The following is an 18870-nucleotide window of genomic DNA, read 5'->3' on the forward strand; positions in this document are numbered from 1 at the left end:
TTGAGTGGTCAGCCTAGTCATAACGCTACATAGCATTATGACTAGGCTGTGGGTCATATCTGGGAAACAAGTGTGGACCACTCAAGTGTCATGATTCCATGTGGTAGGTGGGCCAGAATAAAAATGCACAGTGGCCCACATTCGGTTGAGTGCTAGGTTATATGGTCTGTTTTTGGTTGACATCTGGCATTGTGATGGCTTGGTTGTGGCCCATTTTTGGCAAACATAAGCGGAGCGCCCAAGTGCCATCATTCCATGCGGTATGTGGGCCGGATGAACATGTCAGGTGTGGGCCAGATATGGGCCTTAACAATTTTGCTATCTGGCCCACATTTGGTTGAGTGCTGGTTTATATGGTCTGTTTTTGGCTGACATCTGGCATTGTGATGGCTCGGTTGTGGCCCACTTTTGGCAAACAGAAGCGGAGCGCCCAAGTGCCATCATTCCATGCGGTATGTGGGCCGAATGAACATGTCAGGTGTGGGCCAGATACGGGCCAGAAGAATTTTGCTATCTGGGAAAGATACACGGACCAAAGAGTTGGGGTTACAGATTCAATCAGTGTGTGTTTTTACCTGCTGCTTGAAACAGAAAAAATTGATTTCATTTATGTCTCATAAAATAACCTGTATGTAAACACCTGTTAATTTGGCAATGGCTTTATGTTACTGTCATGTGTTTTGAATTGTCAACACACACTTCTCTTTAATGACACTGAGGCTCAGCACAACAACAAATCTCACAACAAGAACACTTGATATGCATCTAAAATTTTGGCTGTGTTACAAGAGATGATGTACCCCCAACGCTGACATTGACATTTTTTTTACTCTTTGTCACTCATTTTATTACGGCCTGAAACAAAAAAAAAAAACACACGTAGAATAACAGCATGTATCACTGTTAATAAACAGAGTTTTAGAGGTGGTTGAGTTTGAGGTAGAAAGCAGCTCATACATTTTAAGACATGTAGTCGACTAATGCCTTTTACGTCTAATCAAAGACAAGTGATCAACAGTTTAGTCCAAGTTGACTTATGCTGCTCTGACCTGGTCGACAATACAGCAGTGAAGTGAACTCACTTACAAGAAATGGGTTAGAAAAATTGTAAATGTTTCAATGCTTTCACTGGGAGAATTTTAAACTTAAAATTTTTGTTCATTTGGGGGCAGTATTAACATCAACATAAAGCATTAATATACAACTTTTCAATTTCCCCTTCTTCTCATGTTTCGCTGTGGTATTACTGTTGGTGCAGATGTCACAAACACATCATTAGAATGGCTACTGCTAGCAGCCGGCTGTTGACCTAAGGAAAAAACAACTGTAAGATCACCAATTTGACCAAGGAACCCTGATCTCAGTACTATGAAAAGGCAGAGGCATGGCAAGGTTTTCCTCACTTGAAATGAGGGTCTAAGGACAGAAAATCACTGTATAGAAGGTAAAGTACATTTTTTTTAATTTATTTATTTATTTATTTTTATTGGTGAAATTAGGTGAAAGACAAGGTGACATGGGGGACAGGTACATCACACCACGAGGATCAACAAATACAGATAGCGGACATACAGTACAGATAACAACAAAAAGCAACATAAAGTTATTATGATATGTATAGAGGAAATATAGGTGTGCGTGTGCGTGTGTGTGAGTGTGCATGCATGCAAGTGGCTGAGAGGCAGATAGTATGGTATTATAAACATATGTAGGTATAGACAGATGATACAATAAGAATAAGTAAGTAAATAAAGTACAAATAAGAAAAGAGAAGGAGGAGGAAAGTAAAATTGAAGGAACAAAAAAATAGATAAATGATAAATGAGTTAAATAAGTAGTAATAGTATGCAACATGATATGAGATATATTGACATAGTGCAGTGTCATATAATTTAACCTTATATAATGTAATTAGATAATTTGAGATAAGATAAGACAGTATAATGTAATATGAGATATTATAACAAGAAATGCAGTATATTATAACCTAATATAGTCTGAAGAGATAATGTGAGGTATGATAATGTAATACAGGGCAAGTAATGTAATATATCATGCTGTAATACAGGATTACATAATATATATGTGAACATAACATATGTGAACATACCCTAATGCAAGCAATATATCATGACAATGACTATCATAAGATTAATTGTTGGGATTATAATAAATAAATTATATTATGTCGATGATAATATATTGCAGTGAGGGGTGAATTTGGACCAGGGTATCAGGGAGGCAAGCCCCTAGCTGGTCCCCAGTAGCCCAGTTGGTAGCCCAAGCGGGAGACAGGCGAGGCGGTAGTGAAAAGGCTCCCCCCCCCTTTTTGTATCGTCTTATCTGTTGTTGTTGTTGTTGTTGTTGTTGTTCTTTTTTATTTATTGATTTATTTGTTTAGACTGTACCTTGGGCCGCTGCCGAACCCAAAGGTAGCCGCTGACCCGTTGCAAATCTAAACTCCTTTGCCAATTCCTGGTCTGGGCAACTTCCAGACCCTTGGGAGGAAGTCTGCCCGCTGAGGAGTGGGTTGTTTGTTTGTTTTGTTTGATTATTTGTTTTGAACGGGGGGGGGGGATGTGAGGTAGGACCCAACCACCCAGCCCCACCTGCCCTCACCGAGGTACCGCCCTGCCTCAAGAGAACCAGACAAGAAGCCCCCGCCCACCTCCACCTTCAACCAATGCAGTCCGGCCCCGCCCTTTCTCTTTGATTTATTATACAAATGTCATTGTCATGATTATTGTTAAAAAAGAAACCACAATAATAATAATAAATAATAATAATAATAATAATAATGATAATAAATAAGTACAACACAATCAACAAAGTGAGCATAATATTAGTAATAGTTAGCACAGTCATATTCATGTTAATAATGAAAATATTGACAATGTAGTAATAATAATAGTATTAATAATAGAGGAAGAGCAAAAGAGATTTATGGCACACACGAATAAATGGATAAATAGTAGTGTGTTTGTTTGTGTGTGTGTGTGCGTGTGTGCGTGTGTGTGCGTGTGTGTGTGTGTGTGTGTGTGTGTTAAATTGTGATGTGTTTTGAGGTGTCAGGAATGTGCGCGGTACTGGTGCAGCTATAGGCCCATCGAGGAGAGGAATGGGGACCATCTGTCTGTAAAAGCTGTTATTTTGTTGTTATTGTAAGCAGTTATTTTTTCCATGGAGATGTGTTCCAAGAGAAGATTGATCCAGTGATTGATGTTTATTGAGTTTTTTGATTTCCAATTTAGGAGAATTGTTTTCTTAGCGACAGTAAAAGAGATGAGCAAGCTATTCTTGTATTTGTTTGGTATGGTGATTGTTGAAGTGTCTCCTAGTAGGTAGAGTTGTGGGGATGAAGGGATTCTGCAGTCCAGTATGGTGGAAAGTTTTTTTGTGACAGAGTTCCAGAAAGAGTGAACCGGTTGGCAAGCCCAGAGTGCATGAAAGTAGTTATCTATTGTTCCTGTTGTGCATTGTGAACAGATGTCTGTGGTTGCTAGTCCCATTTTGTGCATTTTATATTGTGTGATATGTGTTCGGTGGATGGTTTTGTATTGGATTAACTGAAGGTTTGTATTAGATGTCATCGAAAATGTATTTTTATTCATATCTGTCCAACAATCTGATGAGGGAGAGATGTTCAAGTCCGCGTTCCAGTGAGCTATTGGGAGTGTTAAGGAATCATCTGATGCTAATAATAGTTTGTAGAGTTTGGAGGTTAGTTTATTTAAATTCCTAAATAGAATTATGTTGTCAATTATTTCCAGGGGTTCAAGTTGGTTGTCAATTATATTAATTTTGGATTTGAGTATGGATTTGAGTTGTGAGTAATTTAAAAATTGATGTCTGTCAATCCCGCAGTTCTCTATGAGGTCCTTGAAATCTATAAGCCGATTGTTGTTAAAAAGGTGGCGGAGATGTGTGATACCTTTTAGTGCCCATGTGTGATAGTGAAGAGGATTGTTGAGGAGTTGAAAATCAGGGTTGTGCCACATTGATGTGTACTTACACGGTGCTGTAGTGGATTTGAAGATCTTGATGACTTTCCACCAGGCTGTCAGAGTTGTGGAGATTACTGTGTTTTTGAAGCAGGGGTGTCGTTTGATGGTTGTATTTAGAAATGGTAGATCTGAGAGTGCAATGTTTTGGCAATAGTGCTGTTCTAGGTCTGACCATGAGGTATTGTGGTTGGTTTGGTGGATCCATTTTGCAATATATTGTGTTTGATTTGCGAGGTAGTCAAAGTAAAAGTTTGGTGCATCTAGTCCGCCTTGGGATTTGTTTTGTTTTGTAAAGTGGATAATTTAATTTTTGCTTTTTTATTTTTCCAGTAGAAATGAGTGGTGATAGAGTCAATAGATTTGAACTATTTGTCTGTCGGTATGATGGGTAGCATTGAGAAGAAGTAATTGATGTGGGGGAGGATTTTCATTTTGACTGTGGCTATTCGTCCGAATAGAGATAGTGGTAGATTCATCCAGCGCTGGAGATCATCTTCTATTGTTTTTAATAATGGATTGTAGTTGAGATGAAACAACTCTGACAGCCTGGGGGAAATGTCAATACCTAGATATCTAATATTCCCAGTGTGAAGGTAAAGTACATTACGGCAATGTGATTGGGATTTTTGGTGATATGAATAAATTGATTAGATAGTGCTTGAGTTAAACACCCGGTTTTATTAACAGGTAGGCAGGTCTTTGGGGTTATAGTAGAAACGGTATCCTTTTTTTAATCATCTCGACTCCCACTCGTATGGGGAAACACAGAACAATGAAGGAACAGACTTTGACACAACACCAGAGCAGACACTTTTCATTCGTGCTTTATAGATGAGCTCACACTTTCCAGGTACTCTGCCCTTGTGTTATGCCCTGATGCCCCAAAACAGCCCCTCTATATGGACTGCCGCTAAATGCAAAGTCCAACAGCTTTGCCAAAGTAATAGCATAAAATAGACAGACAGGCAAGCAATTATATTACGTTGTTGTTGATCTATGATCGGCATTATTAAAGAATAGGGGTTGATGAGTGTCCAGGCAGTTCCAGTCTCTATCAAAGTGGACTAAACTGACCCACACAACTACCTTTTTAAATGTCTTGGTCATTTTCTGTCAATGAGATACTTTATTCAGTAGTTTTCTAATCCGTTGTTTTACACTGTTTCCAAAGTTCATTATCAAAAGGTAGGTCAGCTCAATTTATGTGAATCACTCCATTCTAAAAGCAGGTGTTGGGCCGTATTCCTTTTCACAATAAAAACAGTAATAACAACTTTGAAATGGCACTTTTTTGATTCACTTTGAACTACAGGCATTATCAGCTTATGTTCAGTAACATCATTAAATAACCAGTGATGGACACAGAAGTACCAGTATTGACTGGCCGGCTCTCACGGCTTACCATTTTTATCCTCTCTGTGGACGGCCTAAAGCCACAGATGTCTTCTTTGTCTGTCCTTTATTCTTAAATCAAAATCATAAATCAAATCATAACTTTTAGGATTTATTTTTTTTTTTTTCACGTTAATGCATCAAAGCAGGGTTGTTACTGGCTGTTTTCTGTTAAGCTCAGGCACCTTTACAGCATCTGTCTTCACCCAAAGGGAGGCTGGGTTGTTCTTGTTACACTAAAATGATGTATGGCTGATCTCATCTATGCTGCCTTCATTCAAGTTTTGAGTTTCAAGCAACACGCCACAATGAGATCAGCCCGAACAAGTCTGTGGCCTAACTGTGTGCATAGTTACTCTTCACTATTACAGAATGGGCACATCAGGCCATTATACAGTAAGGTTGACACTGGCATAAAATTAACAGTCGTACCCCTTCTTCTGGCCTATGTTGGTTCACAGGTTAAACCATGCAAAAAAGGTACAAAACTGCAGTAACATAAGTTGACATTATGGGTTGTGGTTTTAGCGATGAAACACACTTAGCATACACAAACATAAATTCCTTTTGCATCTACCTCAATTGCATAAAACCACTTATTTGGTGCGCTTCTGGGCAAGAAAACTAAATACTGTATTTCAGATGAAACATGCCAAAACCTGTTGGTCAAAACATGTGACATGTGAACAACAGGTGGATGCTGGGTTTGGATTAAAGGCTAGTGGTCGTCCTTCTGCCTTCACTTAGAACCTCTACATCCAGTGAGGTGTACAGTCTTTCTGCCCTTTTTGACAATCTGTGTCACAGCTTGGACTGCTAATCCTAGCATAGAACAATTTTGCAAAAAAAGTCTGAACCTCAGGCAGATTTTTGCAGAATACCCTTCAACTAGGCAAGTATAGCAATTCTATCATGCTAAACTTGTTTCTTACTGATAGTCAGCGTGGGTTTCTTTTAATTGTGACCACCTTAACCTTAACCAAGTAGTGATTTTAACAGAGACCAATTTTGATTGTCAGCCATGGTAATCCTTTCACTTGTTTGAATGTTATGATAAGTGTCTGTTTGATTTATGTAGCCTAATAATGTATGTTGTCGGCAGACCTTTTTATTCATTCTTAGCCATATTTATGAATAGCATAAGTTGTGTCCTGTTTTCTTAGTACTGATAGAAGACAGCTGTATATTTGTAATTTCCTTTCAGATGGATAGCCCCGTGTTGTGGAGTATTATTTGCATATTTGAAAGGCAACACAAAGTTGAATCTGCATATACTATATGTAAAATTTGTGTGTCAGCCAAAATCTGTTATATCTTGATATAAAAAGCATAAAACACTCTGCCCACTTTTGTAGCTTCTGTCTGGCAACAATGACAAATTTAGATTGAGGGTTTTTCCAAATAAACAGCAAAAAGACAGGTTTTACTTTTTTAAACAGAAAATAGACAAGTTTTACTTTATTTGACCTGAACATATTTGTTGCTGACATTTTTCTTTTCTTTTGCGCTGTTGCTTCAGCAAAGCGTCTTCTCTCCAAATGTCAGGCTCCCCCGCCCGTGCTGGACACGCAAATGCTCTCCCTCCCACACACCAAACACACACACACACACACACACACACATACTCTGATCAAAAGCCCCACAAATGTAGGACCATGTGCCAGTAATCTATGCAACTGAAGTTTAACTTTTTCATGTTGTGTATTCAGCTACAGCCATGGTAATAATATTAACAAAACACAACTTTGTAAACATATTCACCTTTTTTGGTGAAACTATCTCAACTCTCAGTTGTTTATGGAATATTATTAATATCATTGTTATTATTGTTGTTATTAATATTATTTGTTGCTCAGGTAAGTTAATCAGCTAATTGCTGCTATAAGTATAGTTGCCGTTAGTTATATGCTCTACTAAACATGGCCAATAAAAGTATTATAAAAGTCTAAACTCTGCATTTCTTACTGACGTTCTGAAGTGTAAATTCAGGTAACACTTGAAATCACAGATGGTTTTGATTTAAATGGCTGTGACCAATTTGACCTGAAACATAAAATATGTTTATTTAATACAACATAATATATTTTTTTAAATGTTGACCTAGGATGCAATAAACAGCTAAGGGTCTTCCAGTTAGATTTACCCCATCTTAAGTTTTTAATAAATTGTTAACAGTGTAATAAATACATTTCATTAAGGCATCATAAACATTTAAAAGAATAAGCATCTGAAAGATTTGTTGAATTTACTTCTATTTCCAAACTTTAATAATCTGTAAATCACAAAAATGTTTAAAATAATTGACTTTTGAAAGACTTATTGATTTTCTTGCCCATTTTACATTTTTGTATGAATTACAAACTTTTCAATTTCAAATATCTGTATAAATTGTAAACTTCTCCATGTAGAATTCTGTATGCGTCTCTTAAGAGAGTCTGTTAACATTTGAAATAAATGAGAAAAGTTAACTTTCATAAATTTCTTTTCAAATATGTTTTGACACCATACTGGAAAAAATAAGTTACGAAGAAGATGAACTTCTGTTGCTGAGATTCCCTCATGTGCATGTGCTTACAGAGGTCCGTCTGTCTGCAGCTAGGTGCTCTGATGAGATGGAGTTAAGATGGTACTCATGCTCACAGACTGTTTTAAACAAGACAGTGCTTATCTAGCCTCTCAATCAAGGGTTGGCTACAAACTATAGACTAATACAAAATTGAAAACAATGGATTTATATTAACTATTGACTATAGCTTATAGGTTTGTGTTAACATTGTGTAGCCAAAGCTGTGAAATATAGTTTATTGAGAGGACTGGACTAATCAGGCAACAGAGGCAAAAATCGGTGTTCTATTTCACTATTCTCTCCAATTTATATATTATACAATTTCTCTGTTATGTCCATCTCATTTTTGAGATAGCCTCTTAACTTTGCTCTTCAAGTGCACCAAATTGATGTATTTACCTTTGAAAAAAATCATCAACAATGAATTGTGTTATTTCTCAATGATGGACTTGCATGCAGTTAACAGTGCATGTGCATTCCTGTCTCCTGTCCTGTCAGAAAAGTAATTTCACACAGTGGTTATGTACTCTCTTTGGGAAAATGGAAAAAGACAAACACACTGAATTGAATTTTAGTGACAGTAATAACAATAGATGGCCGTGAGTTTCTCACTTTTCAGGTTTTTGTCTTGCATAAGAAATTGCTGTTATATAACTGTATCCTTTAAGCATGACGTCTAAGGTGCCACCTTGTTTTTTCCACCCTCCTCCATGTTCCCATAATGCCACAGAGAGAAGCACAGAGGGAGAGAAAGCAACCAAGGACAACTGTTTTACATGAGGAACAGAACAACACTGAGTCCACTCAGCTGTCAGTCCTTGTGTCCAAGCTGATAAAAAGATTCAAAGCAAATCCTGTTGTCCTGGCTTTATACAGAACAGCTTAGACATACTTGCATACATCTCTTTATAAGAATATTCATCTGCCCTAGAGGTGTTATTTAATCATTCATTAATTTTACAAGACATACATTAAACAAATGTTATGCTCATATTTAATGACTATCAAATTGATCTCAGTTTAAATGACAGTCAGCGCTCAGTTATGTTATGGACCATTCCAAAACTGGAGGACATTTTACATCCCACCCATGAAATTTCAACTAATACATTTACAAAATACAAAATCAAGCACTTGCTGTGTAACTTTTACTTGTCCAGAGACCAACTCTAAATAAACTGGGAGAAAAAATAATTTAAAAATATTTTTTAAAATACCAAATAAGTCTGGAGCACCCCCTAATATGCTATTTTTCTCTTGTCCCACACCCTTGGTGACCAAATTGAACTCAAATATAAACTGTCAGAATGACATTTTAATCTACTTTCTTTTAGTGTTGCACGGTTAACCGATACTAGAAGGGTACCGCGCTACCCAGCCGTTAAAAACAATACTTTTTCACGTTTTATTAGTATCCGTACTTTGTGCGACAGCGTGTCTGTGTGCAGCTTCTCTCTGCTTCCTCCTCACTGCCTGCTAGAGTTCTTAACGGGCCTGAAAATTACGACCCGACCCGGCCCGGCCCGCGGGTGTTTAAGCCCGAATCCCGACGCAGCCAGACACACCAGCATGATTTGTCTGCCCAAACCCGGCCCGAACCCGACCCCCCGCGCGCCTGTATTGTTTTCCTCATACACTTGTTATCGTAACTTTACGCAGCTGCGTCAGGTCTGCATCTGCCCCTCCCTGTGAAGCAGGCAGCCAGACTTACTCTTCACCACACGTGAACAGCGATGATTCACAGAACTAACAATATATAATTTACAACCTGCAAGAAATGTGTTTTATGAAATGTGTTTTATAGAAAAGAAAGCCCGAGGCCCAACCCGACCCGGCTCATCTGCATATTTTTCCGGCCCGAACCCGGCCCGAACCTGCGGGTCCGGTCGGGTTTGTCGGGCCGGCCCGACCCGTTGAGAACTCTACTGCCTGCAGCCAGAGTGGGCGTGGTTTCCCGATGACAGACAGTCACAGAGCAGAGCGAGACAGACGTGTTGGCTCCCTTGGTCATTGCGGATTTAAAGCATCGTTTACAGACGGGCTTTGTGGGGTCCGTGGGCTTGCCCTTACTGTCGGCAACGTAAGCCGTGCGTCTGCTTTTTCAACAAGCCTAGGACGGTCGGCAGGAGCACTCATGCCACTTTCAGCTGACAGACATGCGGACTTGTTCGAAGAGTTCAAAGAGCTGCAGGTTAGCGATAGATAACATAACGTTAAATATCCCCTGGATGTAAGTCAAGCGAACTTTTTTTGTGACAAGTGAACTTTTTTTACCATCAGAGTTGCACGAGGCAGTCAGGGGTAAAGTTAACTGTTTAGCAGTCGATGTGGTTCCACACATCTCTGTATGCAAATGCAACGTTCACACTGGTAACATGAACGTTGCGCTGGTGTTCACAAGTATGCTGATCAACAACACCACTTCTGAATTATCTATTTTAAGTCAATAAGTACTAGTAATATAATCATAGCATGTACATTTTTGTCAGTAATTTATATTATATATTCTAATTTATATTATTAGAAAATGGTCTGATTAGAGCATAGACCTTCAACAGGTCTTGGTCATTTGTGTTTTTTTCTACGACAAGCACTGACCTTTCATTGGAAAATCAGATTATTTAATAATCTCTGAGAGCAAACAAGACAAATGACCAAAACAAGAAGACACTTGTCTTCTTGGATACAGAAGCTATAAAGCTCAGCAGCTTTTACAATAATATATATTCTTATTTTGACTTTTGAAGTGTTTTAATTAATAAAAAGAAATAAATCATTTTAACTTCCATATTCTGTCATCTGATCTTTTATTTACAGTATTGACCCGAATGTAGGACGACCCTGATTATAAGATGACCCCTCTTTTCAAGACTAATCTTCAGAAAAAGACTCTGACAACCAAAAATATGTTTCCCAATAACAAACTCACAATACCCTCCTGTCAATCTCTTGGAAGCGGCCGCTTAGAGGACCACGATAAGCTTTTCTCTTACTGTTAGCGTTTTCAGATGGTCTTTTTGGACCCGCCATCTTCGGACATTACACTCCATAACTCCATATTTCTTGGCTGGCTGACAGTTGTTTGGCGCCTCCGCTGCATTGATCACCATTATCTTAAAATTAGCATCATAGCTCTGCCTCAGATGTCTGTTAACTTGCCCCACTTTTGATCCACTTTGCTCCGTAAAATCACAGCGTCTCTCCATTTTTCATCTCCTGTCACTTCTTCTCCGCTGTGATTGACAGATAACCCCAGCCACAGTGTCAGTGACGTCTCTACAATAAGCTGGCGCCCTCTGCCATTGCGGTCGTGTAGCGACCCAGACAACTATCAGCATGTGTCAACGGTTAGACCCCGATTATAAGACGACCCCACTTTTTCCACATAATTTTCACTGAAAAAAAAACCTTGTCCTATATTCGGGTCAATACAGTAATTACTTTTGATGATGTTTTAGTTTTCCTCCGTGGTATCATTTCAGTATCGGTATCGAGATATTTTAGGCAGGTATCGTACCGAAGTCATAATTTTGGTATCGTGACAATACTACTTTCATTTGTATTGTTTTGTTCATAGATGTCTCTTGTGGATGAGGAAACATCTTTTTAATAAAACATAATGTTTTAAATAAGTATTATTATGCAAGAAACCCGTGTCCCACAACTTGCATGCAACCCTGTTACCTTAATCATCAAACAGTTTCCCCAACAGCATGGGTAGAGCAAAGGAATGTCCTCTCTTATTTTCATATGTTTATAACACTGTCGGCCTTGCTTGAATGTCTCACTTTACCTCATGCAACCCTGTTATGCATAATTCCAGAATAATATAAATACTGAATATAAATACATGTAGTACAAAAAAAAATCATGTTATGCCTGAGATGAGCTAATAAAGCTTTTTATAGTTTAATGCCTATTATTGATGAATATGTAACAGAAAATTGTCAAATAGAAGGTTAATTTTTGGAAAATTCCAAAGCCCAAATGTCCTCCAATACTGGAATGACCCTTATAGTCTTAACATGTACAAAAACACTCACCACTTGTTGATGAGAAAATCTTTTTAATCAGAGGGGAGCTAATAGCACACAGGTCGGTTAGTTTACACTGTTACAGCAGAAACCCCAAGCCTTCAATACAGCTTTATTTAAAAGCCCTAAAAACCTTTGAACCATTTGAAATTTAAGGCACAACTTTAAAAAAGTCACAATTCAAGAATGTTTCTCAGTTGTAACAAATGGCTTTATAAATGGTAAATGCATTATTTACTTATTATGTGGGCAACATTCCTCTTACTGACATGACATTCTGACCAAAGCGCTGCTCGGGTGGTATGTTTTTCCTGTTTTCTGTTTTTATTTCCAAATTTGACTTGAGCCTCACAGTTAATGTAACCTGCAGCACTTTGTGTTAGACAGTTGTTATCATGGTTACAACTTGCCTGTGTAACCTGAGTAGAGACATGTATGGTTTTGATGACCGTGAAAAGGCATTGTTCTACACATAGATATACACTAATAATAATAATACTAGAAAATACATGCATTTATTTTTTATTTTGATTATGCATGCATTCATACGAAACTGGAGTTATATGCATAATGACATGACTGAACCCATTTTTCTAAATTAAATTTTAGCCCCGTTGTGACAGTATGGTAATGGTTTCATCTATCCACCATACTGACTCGTGGGATTTTCCCCCTTTTAGCCACAAAGCATTGGTGAGGCCAGACAATGATATTGGGTGAAAAGAACTGGCTCACATTTGGTGCTCCAGTTAAACCCACAGGTGTCGGATGGTCTTGACTTTGCACAGTGGCCATTGTCATGTTGAAACAGGAAAGAACAAAAACTGTTGACACAAAGTTAGAAGAACACAAGGTAACTATAATCATCATTTATCATTGGTAAATGTATAGCTAAATACATTTTAATTAACAGTTAATTCATACTTAATAATGATTAAATGCTTTAGTTAATAATGGCCACCAAATAATGTTTATAGATAACCTAACACAGTTTTATTGAACATTTACAAAGGATTTTTCACATCAGTTGCAACTTTGCAATAAACAGTTGCTCAATAAATGGTTTCTAAAACATGTCATTAGCCCCATTCACACTGGCTTTTGGGTGCGGCTTTAGTACGCTAATTCCCTGCCTCAGTCTCAGTGTGAATCTCTCGGAGGCGGCGAGGGGTGAAATTTCACTCCGGCCCTGATGAGCCTCTGGAGCTAGTATCAGGGCCGTATTATTGGAGAACCGAACCAGTGTGAACAGATAAGCCGGCTTCGCGGAGCGAGGGCGTGTCGAACGGACGGTCAGTTAACTACACAGGTCCTTCACTCAAAGCAGCGTTACATGACCAAACAAAAGTAACGTAGTAACTGTAACTGTCTTTGGCAAATTATATGAGGGAAAAAAATGTTGGGAAACTAGCAGAGGTGAGCTGCAGCAATGGTGAGTCTGGAGGGAAAGTTAACGTTTTCAAAGTGGAAGTACAAACACTACTTTAATCTCTTTTGTCTAAGTTCGCTGTAAGCAACTCTAATCTAATGAAGCATCTCTGAACGGAACACGCTTCTACAAAACTAGGGGCCAAAAACACGTTGACACTGTTGATGATGACAGCAGGCCAGGTGTGGCTAACGTGAGCTCCGCTAACAAAGAAGGACACGGAGCTGTCCAAGCAGCTACAGCTGGATTTTTCTGCTCCAGCTTCACAAAAACTTGACACAGACTGAACTGAATGCAATGATAGGCAGGTATGTTGTTGAGAACATGCTCCTGTTATCAACAGCTGACTCAGACTCCTTCAGAGCACTCACTGGCAAAAATATCGGGGAGAAAAAGGTGCCGGTCCACCATGCAGAAAGACATTTTCTAAATACATGGATGCCGAGTACGCTAAAATGAATGCAGAGCTCAAAAGGGGGAATAATTAAAAGTAATGCAATGGTTACTTTTCCTGGTAACTAGTTACTTTTATAGTGGAGTAATTCCGTTACTAACTCAGTTACTTTTTGAAAGAAGTAACTGGTAACTATAACTAATTACTTTTTTTAAAGTAACGTGCCCAACACTGCTCCCGAGAGTAAGGGAGTTAGATAGACAGGGAGGACACGGGGGGACACCTTGAACGTCATCATCATGACGTGTACCGCCACGCCTCTTTAGGAGCCGCAGCGCTGGCTTTCTGTGTGAATTCACTCAGTTCGTCTATAAGGCGGAGCTGCTTCGCTCTGTGTGAATCACGATCGGCGGAAAATTGGCGAACGGTGGCAGCAGGTTTCATGCGTTTTCTCCTGTGTGAATGGGGCTAGTATCAGGGCCGTATTATTGGAGAACCGAACCAGTGTGAACTGATAAGCCAGCTTCACGTATTGGGGGCGTGTCGATCGAACCGTCGTTAACTACACTCTCGGAGGCATCAAGGACTGAAATTTCTTTCCGGACCTGATACGCCTCTGGAGGTAGTATCAGGGCCGTATTGTTGGAGAACCAAACCAGTAGCCCCATTCACACTGACCAGTAGCCCCATTCACACTGACCCATTCACACAGGCTTTAGTACGTCTAGTTTAGTGCGTCTTCTCCTGTGTGAATGGGGCATTGTTTGTCAACATTAAAAAAACGACTTACTCAATTAATTGAATATAAACCTAATACTATTTTTTATTGTGGTTTTTATTAGTATACACATATTACAAGTGTGAGTGAATACTGTTTTATAAAATATTTTTTAAAAAGTGATACATTTCTTTCTTTCTTTGACTAAACTAGGAGAAGCAGACCCAGACCAAAATCAAAAGTATAGTTCAGTGATGAGGAATTAATAAAGATGACGTTTGGTTTGCAAGGTCGGTTGATTTACGGTATATCACCTTAAAGCATAACTATCTGCTGCAGTGGCACCAAAAGCAATTTATTAACATTGACAGTATCAGACTTGAGGACTGAGTATAGAGTGAGTCATTATTGATTGTAAGTTTAGCTACAAGGTTTACATTTTAAAGGTTGTGAGTCAGTCATTTGATTCAATGAGCCATCAGGCATGTTATATACTTCAGTAAGGCATTGATAAATGCTTAGTCAACCACAATCATATATTAATGTATGTATGTGGTCTAGCTGTTTTTCCAAGGGGTCTTCCTTAAGTATTAAAAAAATAAAACAATTATACTGGAGGAGGTCAGATGGTAGCAAAAAGGGACTCGATTTCTGGCAACCTGCAAAGTCTTCAAAATGGCTTAATACTAGCCTATAAAGCATACAGGAAGTTTCATTTACCATTAATACATCTATTTTGCATTACATTTTACAGTGGCTTTAGAGCATTACAACTACACTGGTCAGGCTTTGACCATCTCAGTGTCAATGTTAATATGTGTGTAATGAAACTAAATTGCCAGGAGGTGGCATTAAAGCCTTCTGAATCACCAATGTTTGTGGCTGGGACCTGTTTCCATCAATCAGGGCAAGGCACGGAAATGTCAAGCTAAGGCTTTTTGCAACAAAAAGGAAAAAGCTGTTGTCTTCTTGTTGCATAAGAACTGCATGTGGAGTAAGCCTGAGAAGCACTATAGGTTGGATTAGCAGAAGGTTATGCATTTACACACACAAGAGTCCATACCTATGAACCATGGAAATACATAAAAGAAGTAGGAAGAAAGGAAGCAGAGGGACAAAAACAGCTGATTAATTACCTAAATTCTGTTCAAACATCTATTCAAACAACTTCTTCAATGACCCAGTTTCTCAGCAACAGGTGAGGTTCGCTCTTATCTTCCTATTGAGCAGAGCTTCATCTTTTCCAATTGATGCTGCCTGTGTTTTCAGACTCATCCATCCCCTGTCCCTGGAGTCAGGGACTGTGCTTTCCAGGCTTGTGGATGAATGTTGGCTTGTGGAGCCCTAACTCATTACAGTTTGTGTAGGCGTCTTCAATAATGTCTCTGCATCCTGTTACCTTGGCGATACCAGCTTTGGGTTGGAAGACTTTGCTCTTGTATCCCTCAGGGTGGTATGAGAGACACTCCCCCATGTCACTTTCCTTTGTAACATACAGGGCCTCATCGTCATCATTGTCATCGCTGTTGCCTATGATTACCAGCTCAGCCTGGATGTCTTCTTCCTCCTCATCACCAGTGTTTTCATAGCCCATGAATATCATGGTGACAGGTTCTGATTGTAGCTCCTCTGGCAGAGTGTTGACAAGGTTCATACTGTCTGTTAAGGCATCAGGATCAACTTCAGACTTGTGGCTAGCTAGTGAAATACTCTGGCTTTCTACAGCCCTGTGGATTGGTTGTATGGGTGCTGGCATTCCTTCTGACTGAGCTTTGACTGATACAAGAGCTGCTGGTTTTGGAGTGTTTACATCAGTCTTGCTGTTGGTGAGTCCATGTGGAGTTTTGGTACCAAAGAGGGGCTGTGGAATTAGATGCCTGTCACTGTTGAATTGTCCCGGAATGTGGGAGTAATTCCGCTTGGTTTCCTCTCCAGGTGTTTGGACTCTTGACGTGGAGTCTTGTTGGTTTAAATTAGGACTAGGTGTTTTGCTTTGGTTTTTCCATCCCTCAAGATAGTGGCTTCTTTGGTTTTCTTCTCTGCAAAATTGATTCCCGAGTGAAATATCTCCCAGGAAGGGGCTGGAGCCTGGTGTTGGGGTTTGCCACTGTGTTTTATTTGGTGTCCTGGGTGTTGAAGACCTACTGCTCCCTGTGTAGGGTATAGAGTAGACAGGCTGATGGTACTGCACCTCAGTGGGAAAGTTCTTATCTGTGGCCTGAAGCAGCAGCTCCTCTAACTCTGTGGGTGTCATCTCACCAACTGCACCATTCAGCATTTTGCCTCCATCTGGGTTCAGTGCATACACAGACTTGTGGCCATCATCATACACCTTCAGCCCCTTATCCTGGATGGTTTCTGGGGTGATGGTTGCTGTAGAGACCACCTGACTTTTGCCTGTTCTTTTATCATGTTCAACGCTAATCTCCATTGCAAACGTAGCTGGAATGAAGAAAAGACTTAGATGAAGGCTTTTTTACAACGATGAGGAAATAACTGCGCTTCAATTATGTTTCTTTTCCGTGAACATTTCTTGATGTTCTCATTTTATATAAGGTAGAAATACAGCCTGCTTGGTAAACTGTCATAATGCTGTCTTACTTAATGATTTGCTTATACACTGTGTTTTAATTAATATCCTGGACATACTTTAGTTTGCTCTTTTAAGACAAATGCACAACTATTCCTGGTTGTGTAAATGTGTACGTATCAGCCTCACCTTTACTGCGTTGACTCAGATGAAGATAATACTGTCAAAATGGAAATCTGTTTGCACCACTGAAGGCTAGAAATCACTCCAGTGCTCTAGCTTTTTTCCCTCTGATGAAAACATTTCTTTCTCTGATGTATGATTTCAACAAAGTTCCAAAATGGCAGGCAGGGTAATGTTCTGTTCTCACAGTGGAATCTAATTGCTACATAATTTGTGTCATGGTGAAATCTGAAATTCCAGCCTTTTAAGTAGCATAATGGAACCGTCAGAACAGCTGGTCTTAAACAGACAGCTTTGCCTCAGAAACACAAAATGGAAGTCTGCATAACAGAAACAGAATGAGCTGTGAAATTGCTGGGGAGCATCCAGAAGTCACCCACCATTTTGAAATAACCTTATTTTCTATTCTGGTTTCTTTCATATTTTCAACAGATTGTCCAGACAGTTCTATGATCAGTCAGCAAAGCAGGCACTTTTTAAATGCTCTAGTTATATGATGTACCTTTCTTTGGTTCTTCACTACCAGGGTCACATATAGGTGGGGTTTTTGCTGGTGAAAGTGGGATGAATGACACCATATCTGGCAAAGGTTGGGTCACATGATGTGTCAAATCTGAGGAGAAAATACACCATTTACTGTTTAAGGATCTTGTTATACCATGAGGTCAAACCATCATTATATTAGTGGTTATGATCAGTTATAGTTTAATAACAAGATAACAAATTTTGCGAATGGTGTGTTTTTTAAGCCCTCTATTCCAAGACAATATTGTAATATAATTTAAGATTTTATTATAAATAAGGCTTTTTGTGACGTGACGTGACGTGACGTGACGTGACGTTACGTGATGTACACGATGCAAGTAAAGTTACGTATATAATGCAGGTTTGTCGCAACTGAAAATTTAAAAAAAAGTTTTTCTAAACTTAACCAAACTGTAAGTGTACAAGAATGCTGCAACAGTCATGTTGTTTTTGGAATGGTGCTATATGTCATTTGGGGGGTCGTTAGCCCTCAACCTATTTAGCCATTTAGGAATTAGGATGTGTTGTCTATACTGTGTGTTTAGCAAAGAGCTGGAGACAGGACATGGTTAGCCTAGCTTAGCATAAATTCTAGAAGCAGAGGGAACCAGCTGGGCTGGCTCTTTCAAAAGTTCAAAATTACACCTACAGAACCTCTAAAGCTCACTGAGGTACATGTATTTTGTCCATGAATAGAGACATAAAACTGACAATTTGTGCTGGCAAATGTAATTAAGTTTTGCTTTGTATATGAATTAAACAAACATATTAGTGAGCTGTAGAGATGTTGGATGTGTTATTCATTTTAAACAGAACCAAACTAACCATTCCCCTTGCTTACATACTTTGTCTCGCCTAAGCAAATCCTGACTCCAGCTACTTAACACACAGATATGAGGTTGATATCAGAGCTAAAGAAATACGGCTCCGAAATGAAAAAGATGCTTGATATGGAAATTGACAATCTATATTCAGAAATGCAAATCTTGGAAGACAGGATCAAGGCAAGCTCAGAGAGTGCAGCTGTAAGGCCTAATACTCTTTCTTTAGATAGTTTCAAATGCCTTTTGTTCAATGTTCTGCAGTCTGAATGTG

At 39.0% G+C, this 18870-nt stretch overlaps 1 protein-coding gene across 3 annotated transcripts in view; it reads right to left on the reverse strand.

The window, feature by feature from the left end:
• The window catches only part of palmdb (palmdelphin b), a 142024-nt gene that overhangs the window by 48031 nt on the left and 75123 nt on the right, over positions 1-18870 (reverse strand). The window contains exons 7-8 of one of the 3 annotated variants that reach the window (XM_030398294.1): positions 17753-17863; positions 14741-16979 (exon numbers count right to left, since the gene is read on the reverse strand). The exons of the other annotated variants lie outside the window; for them this stretch is intronic. Of the exons in view, the coding sequence (XP_030254154.1) occupies positions 15832-16979; positions 17753-17863 (1259 nt within the window). The 3' untranslated portion in view covers positions 14741-15831. Of the gene's footprint in view, positions 1-14740; positions 16980-17752; positions 17864-18870 lie in introns of those variants that run through there. 3 annotated transcript variants of the gene reach the window in all.

Source organism: Sparus aurata, chromosome 19, assembly GCF_900880675.1.
Source record: "Sparus aurata chromosome 19, fSpaAur1.1, whole genome shotgun sequence".
NCBI classification, from domain to species: domain Eukaryota; kingdom Metazoa; phylum Chordata; class Actinopteri; order Spariformes; family Sparidae; genus Sparus; species Sparus aurata.